The sequence below is a fragment of the Osmerus mordax genome, chromosome 6 (genome assembly GCF_038355195.1).
Source record: "Osmerus mordax isolate fOsmMor3 chromosome 6, fOsmMor3.pri, whole genome shotgun sequence".
NCBI lineage: Eukaryota > Metazoa > Chordata > Actinopteri > Osmeriformes > Osmeridae > Osmerus > Osmerus mordax.
In genome coordinates, this window is record NC_090055.1 from 11,844,814 (window position 1) to 11,867,854 (window position 23,041).

Here is a 23,041-nt window from a genome sequence, read left to right on the forward strand (position 1 = left end):
TTGACTGAGTTTTAGGGGGGCAAAAAGAAATAAAAATAATAATAATAATATATATGTGAGAGAACAAAGGTTGTGCTCTCGCCGAAGGCTTGAGCACACCCAATTAGAATCCTCAAAACGAAGATATGATCAGGAACCGACACTCCCATCTTCACCCATGGCTTTGCTGCTCCAACGGTCGTGCTTCGATTTGTCCCGTGCTCGAATGGACTCGCGTCGATGCTAGCAGTAGGCTACGTTTTCACTGTAGCTACACTGGTTCAAGTAATTAAGTCCACGAATCAAACAGATGTTCCTTGATTTATTTTTATCTCTCTCTCTCTCTTCAAGTGACACCGTGAAAACTAAGAAAGCAAAAGACAAAAGTTTTAATCATTGATCTGCCATCTTAGGTGGGCTAAATGGCGCAGCATACATTGAAACATGCACAAACTTGAATCACTTTACAAACTTAATTACATGACATCATGGATCCAAACAAATATAAACACATTGACGGCAAAATAAAATAAAATACCGTGTACGCCTTTGGTGAACCATGTGCAGATTGAAGTTGTGACTCGTTCTTCTGCAGCCATTAACTCCTCCCTGACCCACAATGCCCTGTTTAACCTTTTGTAGCTCTGGTCACATGACTCGATCAAATAAAAGCATTAAACCGGAAACCAAAACATATTTCTTAGTAAACCCTATTATTATCCTTTGTTAAATTAAAACAGATGACTTTACCTTAAATAATTCTTGAAAACTGAAACCTGTCTCTCCAAGACAGTTACAACGAGTAGATTGTGTCTATATGGGCCCTATCTTGCACCCAGCGCAATTGACTTTGTCAACGACTTAAGTATCATTCAGAGTTTGCGCTCGACGCAAAGCGCACTTTTCCCTCCACAGACGCACGTCGGTAAATTAGGGAATGACTTTGCGCTCCCCGGGGCGGTTCAGCAAAAAAAGGAGGCGTGTTGCGGCGCAAACGTTCCCTGGGGCTATTTTGCAGTTTCAGAAAAACAATTCCGCCACTGACCAGGAAAAACGTAGTCTAAAGTCAATGGCGCGTTAATTAGATGCTATTTTAAGGGCGCAAGCTTGGTCCGTGCGCACTGCTGGCGAGGCCAGGGTCTTCTTTCTGCGAAGCTACGTTACATTGTTTTGATTTATGGCGTGTTACATTTCTTCAATGATTATAAAAAGATTCTCATTAGAAATTTCTATGTATGTGAACTTGATTTGTAACAATTGTGGCAATTTCCTCCCACGCCTGTTTTACCGAAGCTAATTTTGGTGGGCTTCTTCTCCCATCTCCATCAGAATCAGAATTCGGTTTATTCGCCATGTAGCTTATGTTACACAAACACGGAATGTACTGTGGCAGGAAGGTGCAAACAATAAACATATAAGGGTCTTAAATTAAGTTAAAAAGTACAATAGTTAAACTAATTCTAAGAACTAAACAAGTTAAAAAATATAACAATTAAAAAAATAAAATATATATAAAAATAAGAATTTGAATGAGCAGCATGAGCGGGCAATTTAGTGCAATGAGAAAACTGCTTTTTTGCCTTTCCCATACAATGTCACTTCTCTATCTGTTACGGCCCTGACTAGAACGTCGGTCTCCTCGGCTGTGAACCGCTCCTGGCGTGCGCCTAGCAAATCCGCCGTTATAATAGCAATCAGCCATGGAACAAGCGTTGCTCTTAAAGGTAATGTGAGATGACGCTCTGATTGGTTTATTGCACGTAACGCCCAAACCACACCCATTAGTAATGTAGCTACTTCGGACCAACCCATTTTAGATTTGGGCCAGGCGCAAAGTCATTTATCCCGCCGGCAAAATAGCAACCACGCCGGAGTCCCGCCCACAAAGTTACTTGTGCTTTGCGTTTTGATACTTGCGTTTCAGATCGTTAAAATAGGGCCCTATGTGTCAATAGGGGTCAGGAGAAAAATACTGGCTAAACGTTCCTTGTCATGACTACAAGGAGATCTCCAACTATGAACTCTCTAGTCTGAGAGTTGTCATGTGTTGGGAGCAGTGAATCTCTTTCTCTGAGACTGTTCATTCAGTCATTTAGCAGACACTCTTATCCAGAGCGACTTACAGTAAGTACAGGGACATTCTCCCCGAGGCAAGTAGGGTGAAGTGCCTTGCCCAAGGACACAACGTCATTTGCACAGCCGGAATCGAACTGGCAACCTTCAGATTACTAGCCCGATTCCCTAACCGCTCAGACACCTGACTCGACTGTTGTAATGTCATTACTGCCTGACTGTCAAAATCTATGTTTACATTATTGTGCCCTATAAAAGATGGTCCTCCGGCTTTCAGAGGAGAGAGGGACATGATTGAGACCTAAGCCTGGTGTTGTGTTGTAATTTCTTACAACACAACACCACAGCACAACTGTTATGGTTTTCTCTCCAACAACAGTCTGGTTTTCTCTCCCAATCTGCACATTGATAAATACTTATTAAAATCCAACTGAACTAAACTCAACTGAACACTCCGTTTATGAAGAGACGGATAAAACACTTTCTTCATCACCATATAGGTCAGAAATTATTACAAGGAATTAGCACTGAATAGCACTTTGTTGGGTTGCAGGTCACCTGAAATCACTACCTCTTTTTTTGACACCTGCATAATAGTCATTCTACTCAGATACTATACTATATATCTTTTAGATGACACAGGTGTATGTGGTCAAATTAGTAGTGGCTGAAATATTCTTAGAGTTAGTTGTTTACTCTATGATTTTCTGATACTCTAAGTTAGCTTCTGTTTATAAATAGCCTACCCTGACCCAGACCATAAATAGATAGGTAATAGAAGATATAGAGAGAGGGAGAGAGAGACAGAGCGAGAAAGAGAGAGATATTCTTTGCTTTAGTGCCATCACATGGTAACTCACATGTACTTTAACAAGCATGCTTCTTAGTGATTAAATTAACAAACTACAAAGTAAAAAATACACTGACTGCTAGACATCAAAGTTATTCAAATGATTCCATTGAATTATTTTACATTTAAATAATGAAAAATGAATACACATGCGTTTATACAAAACGTAGGGAGAAAAACTCACTCTAAAACTCACAAAAATTGTAAAATGTCACATCACTTTGAGTGAAATAAAGTCTGAATAAAAATATATACATATATATAAATATAAACATATTTAAACAATCCCCCATTAATACATTACCTTTAGTTCTAACATGTGAGCCTGACTTTGGGCCAATGGACTACAGTTGTTTGAGATTACATTGCCAAAGTATAATCAGAATCAGAATACAGTTTAATCGCCAAGTAGTTTACATGAAAATGAATTTACTTTAGTGGGCTGGTGCATACAATAAATATAAGAATTCTAAAAGTGTGTGCAGTCTGTAAATATAAAAAGTAAGAAATTTAAAACATTTAAGATATTTACAACAAAATACTTACAAACTGTACAGTATTCAATAAAATAAAAATAATGTAATGCTCAGTGTTTATGTGTGAGTTAGTGTCAGTTGGGGTCCTGGGCCTTGTTGATGAGGCCAGCTGCAGACGGAAAGAAACTGTTCTTGTGGCAGGTTTTGGTCCTGATGGACCGCAGCCTCTTGCCCGAGGGGAGTGGCAGGAACAGTGTGTGTCCAGGGTGGGTCGGCCACAATCTTCCTCACTCGCCGCAAGGTCCTAGAGGCGTGCAGGTCCTCAAGGGATGGCAGATTGCACCTTCTCGGCAGCTCGAATGATAAGCTGCAGTCTGCTCATCACCAGTGCACCATCATTGTCTTTGGCAGGTTGAACTTCTTCAGGTGCCGCAGAAAGTACATCCTCTGTTGTGCTTTTTTGGTGAGAAAGCTGATGTTCAGTTCCCTCTTGAGGTCCTGGGAGAGGATAGTGCCCAGGAAGCGGAAGGACTCCACAATGTTGACTGGGGAGTCACACAGGGTGATGGGGGTGAGTGGCGCTGTATTCTTCCTGAAGTCCACAACCATCTCCACTGTCTTAAGAGCATTAAGCTCCAGGTTGTTCTGGCTGCACCAGGTCACCAGGATGGCCGCTTCCCACCTATAATCAGACTCGTCTCCACCAGACATGAGCCCAATGAGGGTGGTGTCGTCCGCAAACTTCAGGAATTTGACGGACGGATGACTAGAGATGCAACTGTTGGTGTACAGGGAGAAGAGCAGAGGAGAAAGGACGCAGCCCTGGGGTGATCCAGTGCTGATGGACCGGGTGTCAGAGACTTGTTCCCAGCTTAACGCACTGCTTCCTGTCAGACAGGAAGTCTGTGATCCACCTGCAGGTGGAATCAGTCAGTACAGTCCAGGCACGTCCGCAGATCCTCCATAGCCTCCCTGGTCCACTGTTTTGCTGTCCTCACAGCAGGTTTACAGAACTTTAGTTGCTTGTATGCAGGAATCAGGTGGACCATGTCATGTTCAAAGTGTCCCAGAGCTGCTCAGGGGACTGCATGGCAGGCTCTGCTGACTGTGGTGTATCAGTGATCCAAAGTGTTCCCTTCTCTGGTTAGGCATTTGATGAATTGTATGTATTTGGGGAGTTTGTGGCTGAGATTTCCTTTGTTAAAGTTGCTGAGTACAACAACCATGGAATCTGGATTTGCTCGCTCTACACTCAGAATCAAGTGCAAATAAGCAAGCATAGAGAACTTGGCACACATTTGGGGCACTGCGGGAGGGTTTTCTGCACAGCCATGGGGCTTCCTGGCACTGTGGACATCAGTGCACATTAGTACAACCCAGAATCTTGTACTTTTGCAGAGGAGATCTCCAGGTCTACACATCTTGATTCTGGATCCTGTTTGATTTTAAGTTGAGGATCTAGTCCTTACGCCTGGGGCACGGGGAAGTGCCTCGCAGCGCCACGATCGGCTACGACTGGCTCAAAGCTGTTCACACCATATGCGCATTTCTCCACGCCTGTCACCAAGCCTTTCAGCTACTCTGAGCTTTCCTTTACGCTGACATGGTACATAAACATGGCATTGGCTATATCCCAGCATTGATCCTTATCTACGTTGTCAAATTGGTGCAGGGGGTCATACAACTCCCTGTGCTTTTCAACTTCAAGAATTAATTTGATGTCTGGTCTTCAATCTACCCAGACGCTCCCATGTTACCCCGCTCCTCATCTCTCTCCACTGGCTTCACATCACGGCCCGTATCAGATTCAACACTCTGCTACTGATCTTCAGAGAGGTGAACGGGACTGCACCCGACTACATCAAGTCTCTCCTCCAGCCTTACACCCCCCCCCCCCCCCCCCCCGCCCCGCCACCTACAGTCTTCTTCTGACAACCGTCTGGTGGTCCCACCGCTCAAGAGCGCCCGGTCCCAACACAAGCTCTTCTCCTGTCTGGCCCCCCAATGGTGGAATCAACTCCCCACCTCCATCAGGGACACTGACTGTCTCCCCACCTTCAAGAAAAGGCTCAAGACGCACTTGTTCCGGGAGTACAACGGCACTTAGGAATGCTTGGCTGGACCTGATGTTAGTTTCCTCCAGGATCACAATGACTCGTATTGAGAGACTTGTTGCTCTTGTTGGTTGGTTGTAACGGTTTTATATTTGGCGAGCGCTCTAGAACGCTCTTAGAACGCTCTTACAACGCTCTTAGAACGCTCCTAAGAAGCTCTTAGCGTTAAGAGCTTCTTAACGAATCTGGGAAACGCGGCCAATAAATATCCTCTGTTTTCCCTCCTTCTTTGCTAAAAAGTTTTGTGATGTTGACAAGTTCCATATCCTGCGAAATATCTTCTGTTCCAGCCGCGGTGAGCTGCTCCCCCACTCTTCCCTGGATATACTGGACTGCCTTCCGATCTCGGATCCTGCCTGTTCTTGACTACGTTTTACGGATCGCCCTTTTGAGTTACCTGCTACGGCTTACTTTCAGTTTTGTTTCCCGGGCCTTCTGCTTGTGTGATTTCAGTTGTCCATTAATAAACTTTCCATTCCGCACTCCGCATTTGGGTCCTCCTTGTAGCCAGACGTGACAAAAGTGGGACGAGCTAATCTTCCTGGGGTCCAACAAAAAAATAAAATTACTGAACAATGATAATCTAAAATCAGTAACATTGTAGACATCATGATAAACATAATAAGAAATGATTCAGAATAAGTTATTACAGTATTACAGTCATTATTACATTTATACAGTAAATGTGTCCATTCCCTACTCACAATTTTAAATAGTGCATTCTCAGATGGTACCCGAAGAGACTTTTCTATTCATTTGATGTATATTCAGTGGGCAATTATTCCAATGATTGATGGCACGATAAATAACTGTTTTCTTCAAAGCATTTGATTTTGGGCATGGTAGCATCTTCTGGCCATCATCAGCTGACATAGTCAAATGAGAATGAACCTGATCACACAGAACAGTTTGGTTATATAAGAAAATGGGTTCAGGGTTTTTCCTGGGTCAAAATGGGTCTTCGGTGCTCCGAAGACCCATTTTGAAATAAATCTAATCTAATAGCTAATGTAATATTGCACATATGTTCGTCCTATTTCCCCTAAAGCAATGAAGTTAGGCTACTTAAAGACACCTTACACTCATAAAGTATGTTCCTAATGGCATAAATGCTGCCAATTAATAATTGACGTAACAACTTATTGTAAATGGTCAGTAGCCTAGCCAAGGTAGGCATGTACACTGCCTGCTTCATTTGATCTTGAGCATTCTGTAGCAAATAATAACAATAAACCAACTTTTTATTAATTAAAACAACTTCAGCATAATAATGCACCTAAAATACAAACGTGAGCAAGGGCAGCAATCGCTATCGAATCAACAGACGTGCAATTTAGCTAGCAGTGGAAGAATACAAACAACGAAAATCACCAGTTAACTTGATTTAAATTTGCAAGAACTATAAACTTAACACATACAATACAATAACAGGCTTAAATTAACTGACAACATAAGTTATACGACTTACAGTTCTTAAGGACGCACACACGCAATCTCAACTGCGGTGTGAAGCGCGTGTCCGTGCTATTCTCCGACATGCACTCAACAATCAGTGCTGATAGACGGCCTAAAATGTTGTACAGCCTGATTTCTGATACCGTGGCGGCAGAAATTTAGCCATAGAGGAAACACCGCACTATATATTATCATTCCAGGTTAAGAATACCAATGGAGGCTGCGTTGGACATCGTAAATCAAACTTTTGTCAGCATTTTGAGTGGAAATTTCATTTGCATTTGTACAGGTGTATTCGTGCACGTCGGGCTGGCCCTCGCAGCCGTTCTGTCCATTCGCGCACCTCACAGTTGCGTCTTGATCAGACAATCAATCCGCGAATCAATCTATGCAGTAACTAGTAAAGTAATGCAGTTACTTCTGAAATAAGTAACTAGTAACTGTAACTAATTACAAATTTTCGGTAACGTTCCCAACACTGGTTAACTAGCAATATGGCAAGCTAATGCGCACGTTGAAACAACCAAAACTCACCGGAGGTTTCGGCAGGGAAAACACAGTAGAGAAACAACAGAAAAGAATCTCCCACAATGCAGTCCTTGGGTTACTAGTAAAAGATTATCTTATCCACACAATCCTGATGAGAATTAACTAGATATAGCCTATAGTCAAATTGATTAAAAAGATATATCTTATCTTACTGTTTTGTTTTTTGATCAATTTTCGCCACATTAACTAGAGCTCTTTTCTAACGCAACTTGAAACAACGGAGAATCCCTAATAATGAATATCAGAGCTAGTGCGCACTCTACTGGCATGTAATTTGACACTTAGCTAGTTAAAGATCCTGTAAAGCAAACTCCATGATCTGCTTCTCAGTACATTACATACGTGTGAAATGAGTTCCTGAAAGCATGTGCAAAGCGCGAAAACTTTGTCGCACTGAAATGTGGAGGTAGACCTAAGACCAGTTTCTCTTCCGTTTTCAGATCAGGTTTTAATGGGCGGAGCCAAAAAATGCCCTATCTACGTCAGATCACTGAATGGCTCCTCCTGCTGTACTGTTATTGTAGCTTACATCAGCTAGCTAGCTAGCTTCAGGATGTCTCCAACCACCCGCAACTGCATCTTCCCTGGATGCAACTAGCTGCGCTGCAACGCCATTTAAGTTCCCTGTTGATAATGAAAGGAACAATAGGTGGATAGATTTTGTGAAGAGCCACGCTCATGGAAAGCTTTGGATAAACTCAAACAGCCGCCACTGACAATTTCATGGCGGACAGTTTTAACATGGACCAGAGACAGACGGGGTTCACCAACACACGGCTTCTCTTGCAGCGTGGAGCCGAGCATCACCCCCCCGGCCGTTCATCCTCTGGTCGCACCTGGACCATCCACCACCGCCAGTTCATCACTCAGTTCTGTGTGCCTGTTATAATTATAGATAACTTTTCCAGATGTATCTCTGCTATAATTAGTGCAAACCGCTAACTTGATATTAGGCTACTCGGTGTAGAATGATGGTATTTTGGTGAAATGGTAGCTAATGTGCTAGAAGTAGAAGTAGAAGTTGGAGAGCTCACTATCTGCTGTCTCTGCTGTAAATGTTTACTCCTGTGTTACAGCTCAGGGGAAAATTTCATTTATATGCATCTGTATGTTTCACTCATTGAACAAATACATTCTAATTCTATACTGTTTTGTTCGGCTTGACGTAGCGTCCATTATCTGGGTCGTAGGTAGCTTACTTGAGAGAGGCGGCGCCTTCCAGCGAGGGGGCCGAGCTTCAGCTCCTTCAGGCGACACGCCCCCCCAGTCTCAAACAGAGAAGACTGCTGATTTTCTTACGATTTCAAAGCCTAATTTAACAGACTTGTCTGTGTTTTTTTTCATTCGAATTTGGATGGGTAGTTAATAACACATTATTCTGTGGTGTGGTGAACTTGAAACTCGTTTTTAATTCCACTTTACAGGATCTTTAATAGAATAAAAACGACCGGACGAGTCGGGTAGCAAATCTGAAATGCAATACCACCTACATCCACCGGGGCCGTTGCCTCAAGGCAAGGGGTGGGGGTCTGACCTCACTATGTACCTATGTTACTGCAACACCACTTTTCTTAGGGCCACCGGGTTAACACCAACAGCGTTTATAGGCGGCCCGTAGAGCCGGTCCTTCCTACAGGCGACATAGGCAGCCGCCTAGGACGGCATGAAGAAGGGGGTGGCATTTTCCCAAGTGCATCCATTAATTAACCCTCCCGCACAACCAGTAGAGGGCGCCAACCGCGCCACGTCATATCTCCGTGTTGCGTCTTGGGGGGTGTTGTTGATACAACTCGCCTTGGGCGCCGAATGTGTTCGGACCGGCACTGGTGGCCCGTATCAACTGCCTTGGCCGTTTGGAACCCATAATATTAAACTCAGTTGGATAAACAATTACTGGGCAAATCTATATATATTTCAAGTGCTTCATCCGCTTGTTGCCCAGTCTTCGCCGACAGGGTTGAACCTGGAACAAGACGCAACATTACTTTTTCATACCAAAACGAGCAGACGTTTTCTTACGTCATTTCAGAACGGCACCCCATTGGCACTGGAAGTTTAAAACTATATGGACAGTTTTCATCGGGTGATACGGAAAAAGAGGAAAATGCAGTAGTTACGGTTTTATGAACTTCTTGACACTGCAGGACCGCGGCGGTTATTATAAAATATCTGACTATATACATTTGATCCTGTATCTTATGTTCTCAGGGTAGGGGTCTTATTTCAGGTAAGTAGACTACCTAGCTAATCGTTTTGGTTGAAGTCATTTTGCCAGTACTGTAAAAGTCTACACCAGTGGTTCCCAACCCTGGTCCTCAGGGAACACCTGTCCTGCATGTTTTAGATGTTTCCCTGCTCCAACACACCTGATTAATATGAATGGGTCGTAATCCAGGTTTGCAGAAGCCTGTTTATGACCATTCATTTGAATCAGGTGTGTTGGGGCAGGGACATTAGAACAGCAGACTACCATTAACTATTTGCTGCTTGCTAGCAAGTTAGTTTACGTCGCCCAGCTAGTCCTAATTATTTCTCATAAACTAGCATTGCTGGTTGTTTTGTTGTCGAATTCACTATTTCTTCATAGTGTTGCTGTCGGGCAGGCTTGCTAGTCTAGATAAATTGCATAGCGCTGCACTGTTAATAAGCCAAATTGTATTTTTCAGGCCTTCACCATGAGCTGCTCAGTTTTCTCGTCAACGCAAGCCCTCATGCAAATGTTTGATGGCAAAGTACAAGAATTTATAAGTGACATCGAAAACGTCCACATGGTTTGGCTCGTGGAGATCCAGCAAGAAGCCAATCGGATGTTCTCTAGGTGAGTTGACAATTTGAAGGTTTGTGCTGTGCATATACTCTATATTATATTTATATTAATATATAATGTAGGGTCTTCCCTCCCATTTCCAAGTTAAGACTACTGGAAATATGAGAGAACATGGAGGGGGGAATGGTTTTACAGAGTTGGTTCTATTGTGTTTACAATAATTGCTGATTTATGAACTGCTTATTTTTCTTTTGCATCCCAGTGATTTCAGTGCTGAGCCAGAGTTGATGCCAAAGACCCCATCCCAGAAGAAAAGCAATCGCAGAAAACGAGTTTCTTTGGGACGGGCTGAAAAGACAGCCAAGAGACGGTATGTTGTGCTCTAGCCTACTCAGTTAGGTGACTTTCATAGCTACGCACACCTAACTGTTTGTGTCTATTTTCACCCTTAGATTTTCAAAGGGCAAGCGTAGTAACTTGCGCCGCTCTTCTGTTAGTACACTGAATCTCATTGCTGAAGATGATGTTGGCCCAGAGGCAACCACCTCTGAGGTGTTTGAAGAGCCCAAACGCAGCACTCGTAGAAACAAACAGGGCCTGAAGCAGCAGTCTGAGGAGGCAGAGGATGTGGAGCTGCTTTCAGGTATCAGCAGCACCCCTCCCAAGTCTCTTTCAGATAGGCCTCCAGAGAGGGCACCTAAAGAAGAGATTAATGCTCAAATCCCAGTGAACAACACTTACAAGGAGACAGAGACAGGGAAGGAGTTTAATAGTCCGCACACTACGAGTCCACACCACTCGCCTGCCAGCCTGCAGCTGCCAGAAGCTGTGGTGAAACTCACCGCTGCCGACCGCCGGTCTGCTGAAATACTAGTAAAAGCAGCGCCCTCCCCTGGCCGCTCCACCACCAAGATGGCCATAGCCACCACCTCCAGCTCGTGCAGCTCTGTGCGCCACTCTCTCACCCTTCGGCGCTCCCTGGCAGGCCTACGCCACAGCATGACCCAGCAGTCGGTGCGGCAGGCCTCCAGGCGGTCCTTCCTGAAGAAGAAGGCTCGCATGGGTAGCTCCACCTGCAGCAGTAACGTCAGTGGTGAGTAATATGTATTCAAGACATACTGTCCATATAGAATAAAATACAATACAAGGACAAATGGTAATGGACATAGACAGGAATATGTCTAACGTGATTAAAATGCATAGATTGTTGTTCCAATGTTTCCAAAAACAAGTGGAATACCTGGTCACTTTGTGTAGGATCAGTTAGAGCCATTCTAATCAATCGTTTTTTTATTATTTAGCCGGCACACGTTTATACGTTTAATTCCTTAACAGAGGATGAAAAGTGGTAACTTGACTAGATGCAAACGTATGACTTGCACTTGTCCATCTTAGGAGCTTAAGCGATTTTCTGAATGCATCATTAAATGCCACCTGAAGCTTTTTCATTTTTGCTTTAATGTGAGCCATGAACAATTAACCACACGTGGGCTGTATAGAGTGGAGTAAAGAGGCTTTAAAAGGTCAATTTTAACATAATACGTACACGTGAAATTTGCGTGCAAGCATATTGGCTTGTCCATACAGTTTGCAACACTGCTGCTGCACATTGTCATCACATAACATCTTAATGTTATTATTGGAGGTGGCAGGGGGTGCTGTGTCAAATCCAATGCTTTTTCTGCCATTTTTGTCAAACTAGAGATGGTAATTTGTTGGGTTGTGTTCTGCAGTTGCAAGTAAGGTGTAGATGTCCAACTTTTTAACTGACGTTATCTCTCAATGCAGAGGATGTCATAATGTCTGATGGTGAAGAGGTTGTAGAGAATACAAAAGGGTAAGTATATTCCATATTTGTTTCATTAAACACTGTTTTATTCCTTTAGTGAATGTTTGTTGGCGATTTCATTTGTGTTTTAGCTCCACAACAACAGTGTGCTCACTTCCTTTTGAAGTTCATACTGTGTGTTCGCCTTAGGGTGGTGTCTGAAGAGGCAACCACAGCAGAGGAACAGACTAAAGCTACCCACACAGAGACTTCTCCAGAGGTTCAGGATAACAAAGTCCTTCCACAGTCAGAGTCCGACGGAATTCGTTTCACCCGCTCCATGGCCCAGAACCCTCCTAGCATGCTTTCCACCATCCCCATGATCACCAAAGACAAGAGTGGCACACCCTGCTCTGGTTCAGGTACCATTTGTCATACCATTTGCTGTCTGTCTGCACAGACTACTGTTAGTCTTCTAATATTCACAAACATACTGATGTTGATTCCATAAGTGTGGTCTTGCTAGGCCTACTAATGCTCCTGTAAGTGCTCCAGTTAGGGCTTTTGAAAAAGGTTGAAAAAACATTGGTTAAAAGGACAAGTGCTGAAAATTGATTCCAGTGCCAAATTGTAGCTAAATGTGGGGGGTCTGAGACAGCCCGACAGTTAAAAGAAAATGCTTCACTTTGTTTTTGTATGAGGTAAATTTGTCGCAATACGACGGTGGGTCACAATGACTGATGGGTCAGAATGACCCGAAGATAACAAGGGTTAATCCAAGGCAAGACCATGGGCCACACGATCAGAAAATGACAACAGGCTAACTCAATTGTGTGTGACCTACAATTAAATATGGCATCATCTAAACTCATTCATGTTGAACAGTTTTGGGAACAGTTGAAAAGGCAAAACACTTTCGCCTCTAGGATGCTGTAAAGGATTGCTGGAATAAAGTGTTTTGTAAAATTCTGCACAAACTTTTAGAATTAATACCAGAGGTAAAGTTGTCGTCAGGGCAAATAGTGGTCACACCAACTATTGAGACGTTTTTAGTGTTCACAAAGAAACAGTTTTATATTATTATTATTATTTAGAAATAAAAGTAGACTGTTAATGGGCTTATGGAACCTGCTGTATAAATGGTGGTCTGTGTGTAGTATCTTTGTTCTGTGTGAGAAGGTGTCTTAACGACAAACATGCTTGATTTGTCCGTAGATGGTCGCTGGAAAAAAAATCAGTCACACTCAATTCTAAGGTAAGTTGTGAAACTATTTAGGCCTAAAGTCAAATAATAGAGTAAAGATACATTTTCAGTCAACTATGCCCTTGTCCTAGATCCCAACCAAGCTCCAAACGCAGAGGCACGGATGCATCAGGCGATTTCCAAAGCCCAAAGAAGAAGCCCTCTCCTCCCCAAAAAAGCCAGACTGTAAGTTGAAGGTGTTTTCAAACTGTTAGCCATAGCACTGTCCTGTTTCTTTTTCTAAGCGGTGTCATCATGACATTAAACAATGGTCTGTGATGCCTAGGCAATAAGGCCCAATATGAGGTCCTTCCTTCATACTGTGCAGAAGAACCAGATGCTGATGATGACTCCAAGCTCTGTAGGCCGTGGCAGTGTGATGAAGTCCTTCATTAAACACACCACTCCTCTCAAAGTTGATGCCAAGGTAAGTCACAATCAATCTGGCCTCCTCACATCTGCTAGCATTAGTCTGTCCATTTTTACAGAAAAGCTTAAATTTTTCTAGAATGTTCATAATGTAGTTTCTTAATCAAACATCTCTCTTCCTCCCCGCTTCCTAGTCGGTCAGTGGTATCGTGGTAAGTGTTAGTGTACAAACCAGGTCGGATTGTAAATGTTGGGGGTTTTATAGAGTAGTTTTCGGTACTTCACCAAATGTGTGAACATTTTGTCACCCCATCTCATCTTTGTTGGTGGATAGAAATGGTAATAGTTGGCTTTCCTGTCTATGAACTGTTTGTTTTATGTTTTTATTTATGTTTTCTACGAGCATTTTATGTTTTTAACATTGTAAAATATTTGGTAATTAGATCAGTGATGCCCCGCCATCCTCTTCTTTATTACTATCACTCATTGTCTGGATTTCACTTTAAATAAAAAAATCGCTACTACAAACCTTTTGTTATTTAGTTTCACTATAGCAGTAGAATCTGTCATGGTAAAATTTGACCTGTTTATAACTAATATTTATATATTGTGTTTCAGGAAAGGGAGCGTCTGAAACTGGAGGCTGTTAAAAAGAAGCAGGAGCAGGAGGAAGAACGGAAGAGAAAGATGGAGGAGGAAAAAAGAAGAAAACGTGAAGAGATGAAAAGGTTTAAGTAAAATGTGGTTTGTTTAATGTATGTAAAATCTTGCTACTTGCTTGGATTACCCTTATTTCGCTTTACCAGTAAGTTTCAGTATGTCTACGTCATCCTTTTCAGGAAGAGGGATGAAAGACTCCGAAAAGTTGTGGAGGCACGAGTAAAGGAAGAACAGAAAGAAGAAGAGAAAAAAAAGAAAATTGAGCAAAAAATGGCACAAATTGACGAGAAAAATGATAAAGTGAGTATAGGGTTAAGCCTGTCATTCAGTGACATTTCAAAGGGTTCGAGTGTGCGACGTGGCTCTTATGTCTGTACTGTTGTTTCTCAGCTGAGAGTGGAGCGTTTGGCCGAAGAGAAGGCCAAGAAGAAGGTGGCCACCAAGCGGCAAGAAGAACTGGAGCAGAGGCGGAGGTTGGAGGAGGAAACGAGGAGGAAGAGGATCCAACAAGCTGTGAGACCCCATTCCAATGTTTTTGGGGGGAGTTGCTTATGTCGGTCAGTATACTATGGATGCGAGGATGTGGTTGTGTGTCTGACCCTTCTGTGACCCCAGGAGGAGGAGGAGAGGCGCTTGCAGGAGCAGCAGGCCAGGCGGAGGACAGAGGAGGAGCAAGAGCGAGCTCGCAAACTGGCTGAGGCCCGCCGGGCACATGAGCTGAAAAAGGAGCAGGAGAGGGAGAAAGAGCTAGAGAGAGAGAAACAGGCAGCTGCTGAAAAGTGAGCTGTTCTTCCATTTGATTACTCTTTTGGGAGATTTTTCAAATTTGTATTCCTTTTATGGGATCATCTTGATCTTGCTTGTTTCAGAGAGCGAGCAGAGCGGGAAAAGGCCCTGGCTCTCCAGAGGGAAGCAGAGAAGTCTGCAAGAGAGAAGGAAAAGAGAGTGCTAGAGGAGAAGAGAAAGGAGTTGGAGGAGCAGACGAAGAGGGTAAATTCAAAAATGAAGTGTGGTATGCTCAGCCACATACCGACTGATTTAAGGTCTCACATACAAAACCATAAATTCACATATTTACCATTATACTCTCCCATCAGGGTTTCCCGCAGCACTTTGCAGTTAAGGCAGCCGCCTAAGCAACACACGCCTGCCTTAACTACGTTGTCAAAAAAAACAGAACGATATTGTCCGTTTTACTCTGTCCTGTTTTCTCCCTTTCATTCCAAACCATGACCAAATCCAGTCTCCCTTCTCTGCAGAACGCATAAAAATGAGTTTTTATGCCCGGTCTGCCGGCAAACCCCACCCTACCACCTTAACTAACCAATTTTCTGCAGGAAACCCTGCTCCCATATTTACCGTAATACTCTTGCACATAAACTGGCATAGAGAGAGAGGCCTCTAGAACAGCGGTTCACAAACTTTTTAGGCCACGCATCCCCTTCTACATCCCGACCAGGTTCACGCACCCCCACTCCCCCATGCCTTAAAAAAAAAAGCAACAGAGCCTATTTATAGCCGCATTAAAATCGGACCAATGAGAGAACAGTTTGCTAGCGCGTGGAGTTTCTTTACAAGATTTAGTCCGCTGTTAAATGTTGCAGTGTAAACACAAACCGAACAAATTCATGTTTTTGTTTTGTGAAAAATCGCACTTTAATTTAAAAAATATATATATTAACTCCTTACGATGGCGATGTTGATACGCCAAAGCCGAAGTTTGATATTTCCCGGCATGGCCGAACGGTCAAGGTTAGTAAGTTGTTTATTATATGGCATGTTTCGCTCTTTTCATTTTGTAAATGAAGAGAAATGGTCATTGTTAATAGAAAACCGTTTTGTTCAGCTCAAGTCTTCTCACGACACAATGTGTTTCAGGTGTTGCGTAGCTAACTTCAAGGTACAATGATCAATAGAAAACTCACAACACGGCTCAGATAAAATGGCTTTAATTTACAGTAAAGTAACAACACAAGTGATTCAAACTATAGTTTGTAGTCTTCATTATCACTTTCAATAACAATTTTCGCTGCTTCTGAATTTCCTCATGGCTGTTGATGTCTATCAATATTGCTCATTTTGAAGATGACGTCAGAGGTAGGGATGCGTATTGAGAAGATTTTAACGATTCCGATTCTCTTATCGATGTTCCCCTCTACAGCCAACTACTGTGCGTCCTGCACCCCCCCACACACACACACTCGTTCTAAACGAATTTCTCAAACTGGCTTTGACTGGCTCTGAAATGAGCTAATACCTACCACCTCTAGGCCTCTTCAGGCCTCTGTTTTCAAAACAAAATCTAGTCGGAGATAGAAACTTTCAGTTTCCTTGTGTTCAAGCTTCTATTACTCAACACCAGTAGGACTTACAGGGGTCCTAACAACAGGGGAAATGACTTCAGTGTCACCTTTCAAAACACACGCCGCCCCGATTAACGTGAAATGATCAATAAGATCAATACTAATGGGAGACGAATGCCGGAGCTAAAATGTATGCTTCAAACGACGGGCCAGAAGATAACTAGATCGACTACACACAATACACAGTAACAAGTGGTTGTGATCACTTTTGGCAGTTTAGCTCTACCTTAGATAGTTAGAGATGAAGCGTGAACGTTAGCTGCGCTGCTGCATGCATCAAATACATATGACGTTCCAGTAACTTCATTCCATGCTGTGTGTTCAAATGCTTCTTCATATTTGTAGTATTTCCTCGCTTCGACGAAATATACTTTTTACACGTGTTACAAGTGGCGTTGTTGTCATTTTATTGTGTGAAATACAACCAAACTTTAGAAGGCTTCTTCCTAGTTGCCATGTTTGCTGCATGCGCAAACTTTTATAGTTTATTCAGACAGACGTTCGCGTGTCCCATTATTAAACTGAGCATATCGATTTTTATTCCATTATTAAATTTAGCATTTTAATTGTTTAACGGCACAGAGAATCGTTAACAGAATTGTTAAGGAATTTTGCTAACGATTCCAAGGAATCGATTCACTGGGAACCGGTTCTAAACAAGATCCGGTTCTCGATAGCCATCCCTAGTCAGAGGGCAATACGGATCCGTATCAGACCGGCGAGCAGGGCAATACGCGGCTGGCATGACTACCCATTAGCCAATCAGAACACTCGTACTGTCGTTGCCATATAAAAATTAATATTAATTATTACACCATTAGACCACCATTACATTTTTCCTCTCGGCGAGCACCACACTTTGGGAATCCCTGCTCTAGAACAATGGTAACTAAAGCTAACGAAAATCGGGTTAAATCATTTGCAAACTAAATCAAACATTACAAATTAAATCACAACATACCAATGTCACAAGTAAGAAATCGCAGTTACTTTTGTCGGTTTGAAGAAAGGTAGAGTTGATAGTTTCGTTAGTTGTCCAACGAAAAGAAAATGGAATCTCTCGTCAAAGTTCCGGGCGGTCCAGTGAGGTTGCTTCATGTGAGGAATAGGTTAGAAATGACGCGTTCACTTCAGTTTAACTCCTACGAAAAAGCGGGGAGTGATTTTTTATCGTGGGTTTTATAATCCAAGCGAAAGGGGTTACCCTTTTGAAGGTGAACTCTTTCATTGGTCAGTTACTCCCCACCTGGGCGTCATCCTGAGATTCACGTCTAGGTGTGAAGTGGTTGGTAGCTTTTGAGTTCAATATTTCAAATGTTCATGGAATGCTTAAGCTTCAAAATATAACAATACAACATTCATAAATGGTTTGTTAGTATGGTACAATTATTTGGATCTAAAATTGACTAACGTAACTATACCTGAAGGGAAGTTATAATCAAACATCAATTAAACAACATTCTAAGTAAATAAGAAAAGCACACATTATAACACATCCACAACTGTCAATGAAATTGTGTCCATGAGCCATGTAGTCCTTGGGACTATGTTTAGAAATTCAGAAAAGTGAGTTCTTCCTTAGACCACAGTATTCACACAAAGGATTCTATGTTCTGGCCCCATGCTGGGCCAGGAACTTGAAGTTTCTCCTGATAAGAAAGGGGAGGAAACCCCTGATTGATATCGGATTACAGATACTTTTGAGTAGTTGGTTTTCATTTGAAAAATGTATCCTTTTAATTGCAAAATTGGCTGTTTTATCATTGGCCTTTTTCTCCATGACGTTGCACATTTGCTTGACACACTAGCTTGTTAAAACTGTGATTATGGCTGCCTAACAGTAAAACGCAATCGCAAACATTGTCGCACCAACACAATCATTAAGGTAAAATAATTTCTGTAGCCAGGGATATTGTTTTATTGAAGCCACTGCTTTTTCAATATCCCAGTCTACAGAAATAATTTGACCTTAATGAGTAACGTTAAACTCACCTTCAGTCCACCCACCGAAATACTGCTGAGTTTGATATCGGGGTTGCATCACTTGGCTAGCATTAAGACTTGCACTCTGACACTCCTGTCAGAGTGCTGCTGCTCCTTGATGCACCTGATCCAGGTCTGAAGAGCCGGCGCATTTCATCGTCAACGTTAGAAATCATCTGTGGATGGCTGTCGTCTTTGATCCAACATTTCTGACAAAGACGTTGCAGCATTTGGAGTATTCAACATTTTATTAATGAGTCCAATGGCTTCATTAAGCCGCCCACTGTCTGCCAACAAGTCATGTCACTCAGTCTCGTCTTGATAGGGAAGGTGGGCCGTTAGCTACATGTACCTGAAATCCTCCTCCTTCATGTATAAGGCAGTCAGGAACTGAGAATTTAGTAGGGCGGTCCCCGATTAAGATTGTCTTTGGTCGACCAAGACTCGACTAAAACGTCTGAAAATCGATTAATTTGAAACGCTTTTTTTTCCTTCCACACAAACAAAATTTACAAACATTTTCCCGATCTGACTCCATGGCTGCTGGACATTACAGATTCAGCCGCTAATAGCCTACTAATAATAAGACTTGTATCACCAGTCTGTTGTAACCGAATGCCGATGGTATTTAGTATATCTTACAATGTACTACAAATAAAAAAATATTGTTTGTTTAACATGCAAATCATCAGAGCGCGCTTATCACTGCCTGAAAACTTGCAGCATGCGAACTTACGTAGAAGCTGAGTGGGGAACGGTGCAACAGAGAAAGATTTTGTTGTCTTGGCCGGAGAAGATAATGTCATTCGATTTGGATCTGATTCTTATAATAGGCATATTCATTTTTCAACCCAGCGTGTTAGCATGAGCGAAGTAGGGCTAGGCCAACTTACGTTTTTCAGGTGGTAGGCTACATCATATTTGATGTCCAACTATGAAAAATAAACCGTTGTTGGCAGAGTTTGCATTCAAAGTTTTTCGAGTCACCCAGTACTTTGAAAATGGAAATGTACTTTAATTAAATGCTGCCATACCACAGATTTCTTTGCCATTTTGACTAATAACACCGACAGTAGGCTATGGCAGAGTTTGTAGTTCGGCAGCCAATTGTGCTTGTGCCGTGTGCAAAATACCAAAACAAAGCGCAGATTAACGAAAGGGAAACCAGTAACACCTTTTCTTTTAAATTATATATTTTTAGAGTTGCTTTATTTGTCTTAAATAATATAATCTACAATTTCTGTAGAACATTTTGTTAATTCAGCAATGATGACACAAGCGGGAATCAGATCTCGCACTGCCATACGGCAGCTCGACTAAAAAAAATCTTAGTCGACCAAGAGCATATCGACCAGAAAATCGACTAGTCGACTGAGTGGGGACAGCCCTAGAATTTAGTACCATTTCCTTTTCAAACTGCCTTCCGTTTCAATCAAATTCTCTCACATAAGCAAGTATTCTCTCTTGCACAGCCTGTTATTCTTTTACATTTACACAGTAATTATGGTTCTTGCATGTAACTATTCTTATTCACAGACTATTAATCTGACTTAAATATACTATTACATACACATATTACATATACTATACTGTTTCACACATACTATTTGTCTCTCTTACATATATTGTCATACTTTAGTATGATGGTGCATATACAAGGGTATTTTTGTGTGTGTAAGAGAGAATAGCAATCTGTAAGAGAATATGATAGTAAATAAAGGAAAGTTTGACTGCATGTAAAAGGGTATGTCAGTTTATGTGCAAGAGTATAATGGTATATATGTGAGGTTATGGTGTTGTATGTGAGACCAAGTATGAATTATTGCCTATACGGCCTCTCATAGGCTCCTGCTTTCATATCTATGTGTGTTCCACAAGGAGGAGCAGGTGAGGTTGGCTGAAGAGGAGAGGGCTGCCAAACAGAGAGAAGCTGTCAAGCCAGAGGTTACAAATTTATACCTGATGGTTGTTGGTTACAGACAGGGACTTTGTGAAGAATAATTTTAAAGTGTGGGAAACGCTTAAAATCGTTATTGTTTGTATATTGATGCATTATTATTATCTGTGAGTATAGTACGATTCTTTCAGATAGATATTTCATTTCATCACCGATCAGAGTTAAGAACAGTTTTTCACCCTTGTATGCTCTCTATTGCAGCATGCTGTTATGACACCTGTAGGAAAAGGATTAGCTTTAAACCAGACTGTGGACATTGAGGTATGGGAGTAACCGTGCATTTCTACTATCCTGTCTAATACTTGCCTTCAAATTCAGAACCTGAGTATAATTTGTATAACTAGTGCTGTACCCGTGCTCTTGGTGCAACCAGTGATTAAGATGTTGTTTAATTGATTCAGTAACTCACAGATACACACACGCACAGATTCCTAGAATTATAGCATTGTGTCAGTAAAGTGCAGTGCCTGTGATGGACGCAGTGATTTAGATGTTGGTTAATTGATAGTACAGTGGCCGTCACAAAAACACTGCAGTTTGTAAACATATACTATAAGGTGCTTAGGAGAATTGCATTATTTTGTACAGTTTATGGCTTGCATATCATTGACAATAGTGTTTACATTGAATTTGTTTTTCTTAACCCTTGTGTTATCTTCGGGTCATTCTGACCCATCAGTCATTGTGACCCACCGTCGTATTGCGACAACTTTACCGTATAAAAAAACCAAAGTGAAGCATTTTCTTTTAACCGTTGGGCTGTCTCAGACCCCCCACATTGCGAAGGTTAAAATAAAATTATTTGTATTTGTTTTTGTATTGGGTAAACACAACGATGGTTCTTTATGAACCTTTGGGTCATGTGACCCTAAGGCAGCACAAGAATTAATTGCTTGGACACAATTACGATGTGTGTAACCTCATTCTCTAAATAGTGCCTCAAAACCCCTCACCATTAACACGATTGGCCACAACACTGTTACTGGTTGCTAGTTCTTCTTGTTTGACAGAATGTCGGTTGTAGTTGAATGCTTACTCAGATATAGCCAAATTTAACCCTAATTTGTCACGTCCAAACAGCGTCATACACATAGAGATTCCTGGCATAATAGTATGATATATTCAGACTTATAGTATGATTATGTCCTTCCCTGCAGCAATCGCCTCAGTCTTATGAAATCACTCCGAAGGGTGGCAACAAACCTTTGGTTATCAGCTATAATCCTGAGAATTATGGGATGGACCAGAATAGCGATGACTCCACAGATGATGAGTCGGCACCAAGGAAACCCATTCCATCATGGGCAGAAGGTATTTTGACGACAAAGGAATATGCCTCTTTATAATTCATGACATTATATATTAACTGATCACCAATCACATCTATAGTTATAGTCCACACGGCCAGTATAACGTGGCATTTGTCTCATTACATCATAATGACACATTGGAAATTGCAGTAGCGTTTAAACAGTTTCTTCTGGAATACTTACGGAGTTCTTATGGAAAAGGGGAGGATACATTGACTGACAACTGTAACAAATGATTTAATTCACATTATATGACTGTAATTTTAACTGTGTCCTTTAGGCCTCAGTCTAAAGCAGTCGATGATGAAGCAATATTTCAATCCGCTGAACCTGCACATTTACTTTGGGGAGATCGAAGAGCCACGGTTGGAGAACATCTTTGACAAGAGCAAACCTCGTTTCTTCAAACGCACCAGCTCTGCAGTCTGGAACTCACCCCCACGAATGGGAACTCTCCCCTTTTAAACCCTATGTAGTGGGGAAAAGTATTTTTATATATATTTTGTTTCATTTAAAGAATATTGTGTTCATGTTGTAAAATGAATAAAATTAGTTGAGCATCATTAAAGTCAAATGAATAAATAACATTTCAAATTGCCCTCATCAGTGATGTGTGGATCTGTCACATTTAGTTAAGATTACCCTTGTCAGCACGATCCACAAATGCACAGCACAATCCACAAATGCACAGCACAATCCACAAATGCACAGCACGATCCACAAATGTGTACGATCCGCAATCCACAAATGTGTACCGTCCACAAATTGAGACAATTGAGATTTGTGTATGTGTAAAGGAGTCAGATGGCTGAGCGGTGAGGGAGTCGGGCTAGTAATCTGAAGGTTGCCAGTTCGATTGCCGGCCGTGTCAATTGACGTTGTGTCCTTGGGCAAGACACTTCACCCTACTTGCCTCGGGGGAATGTCCCTGTACTTACTGTAAATCGCTCTGGATAAGAGCGTCTGCTAAATGACTAAATGACTAAATGTAAAACAATGTCCAAATATCTAGTCACAAAGTCTGGCCTCTCACTTGGCAGGGTTTTTACACGTGACTTTTGCTACACTTATGCAGTGGTACAAATCCACAACCTGTGTGCATGTGCGACAATATGTGCCTCAGTA

The 23,041-nt window shown here is 42.0% G+C and overlaps 1 protein-coding gene across 3 annotated transcripts; it reads left to right on the forward strand.

Moving 5' to 3' along the window:
* The first annotated feature begins 9,545 nt into the window (after positions 1-9,545).
* incenp (inner centromere protein) lies at positions 9,546-22,513 on the forward strand. Of its 3 annotated transcripts, XM_067238687.1 has the most exons (19): positions 9,546-9,723; positions 10,163-10,314; positions 10,526-10,633; positions 10,716-11,356; positions 12,052-12,100; positions 12,242-12,453; positions 13,247-13,286; positions 13,367-13,460; positions 13,561-13,701; positions 13,838-13,855; positions 14,262-14,371; positions 14,483-14,603; positions 14,694-14,816; positions 14,919-15,082; positions 15,173-15,293; positions 20,528-20,593; positions 20,808-20,867; positions 21,764-21,917; positions 22,197-22,513. In XM_067238687.1, the coding sequence occupies exons 2-19, from the start codon at positions 10,172-10,174 to the stop codon at positions 22,379-22,381; spliced, it is 2,550 nt and encodes an 849-aa protein (XP_067094788.1). In that variant the 5' UTR covers positions 9,546-9,723; positions 10,163-10,171; the 3' UTR covers positions 22,382-22,513. The 3 variants fall into 3 exon arrangements, with proteins under 3 accessions (XP_067094788.1, XP_067094789.1, XP_067094790.1); XM_067238688.1 differs by lacking the exon at positions 13,838-13,855; XM_067238689.1 differs by lacking the exons at positions 20,528-20,593; positions 20,808-20,867.
* The last annotated feature ends 528 nt before the right edge of the window (positions 22,514-23,041 follow it).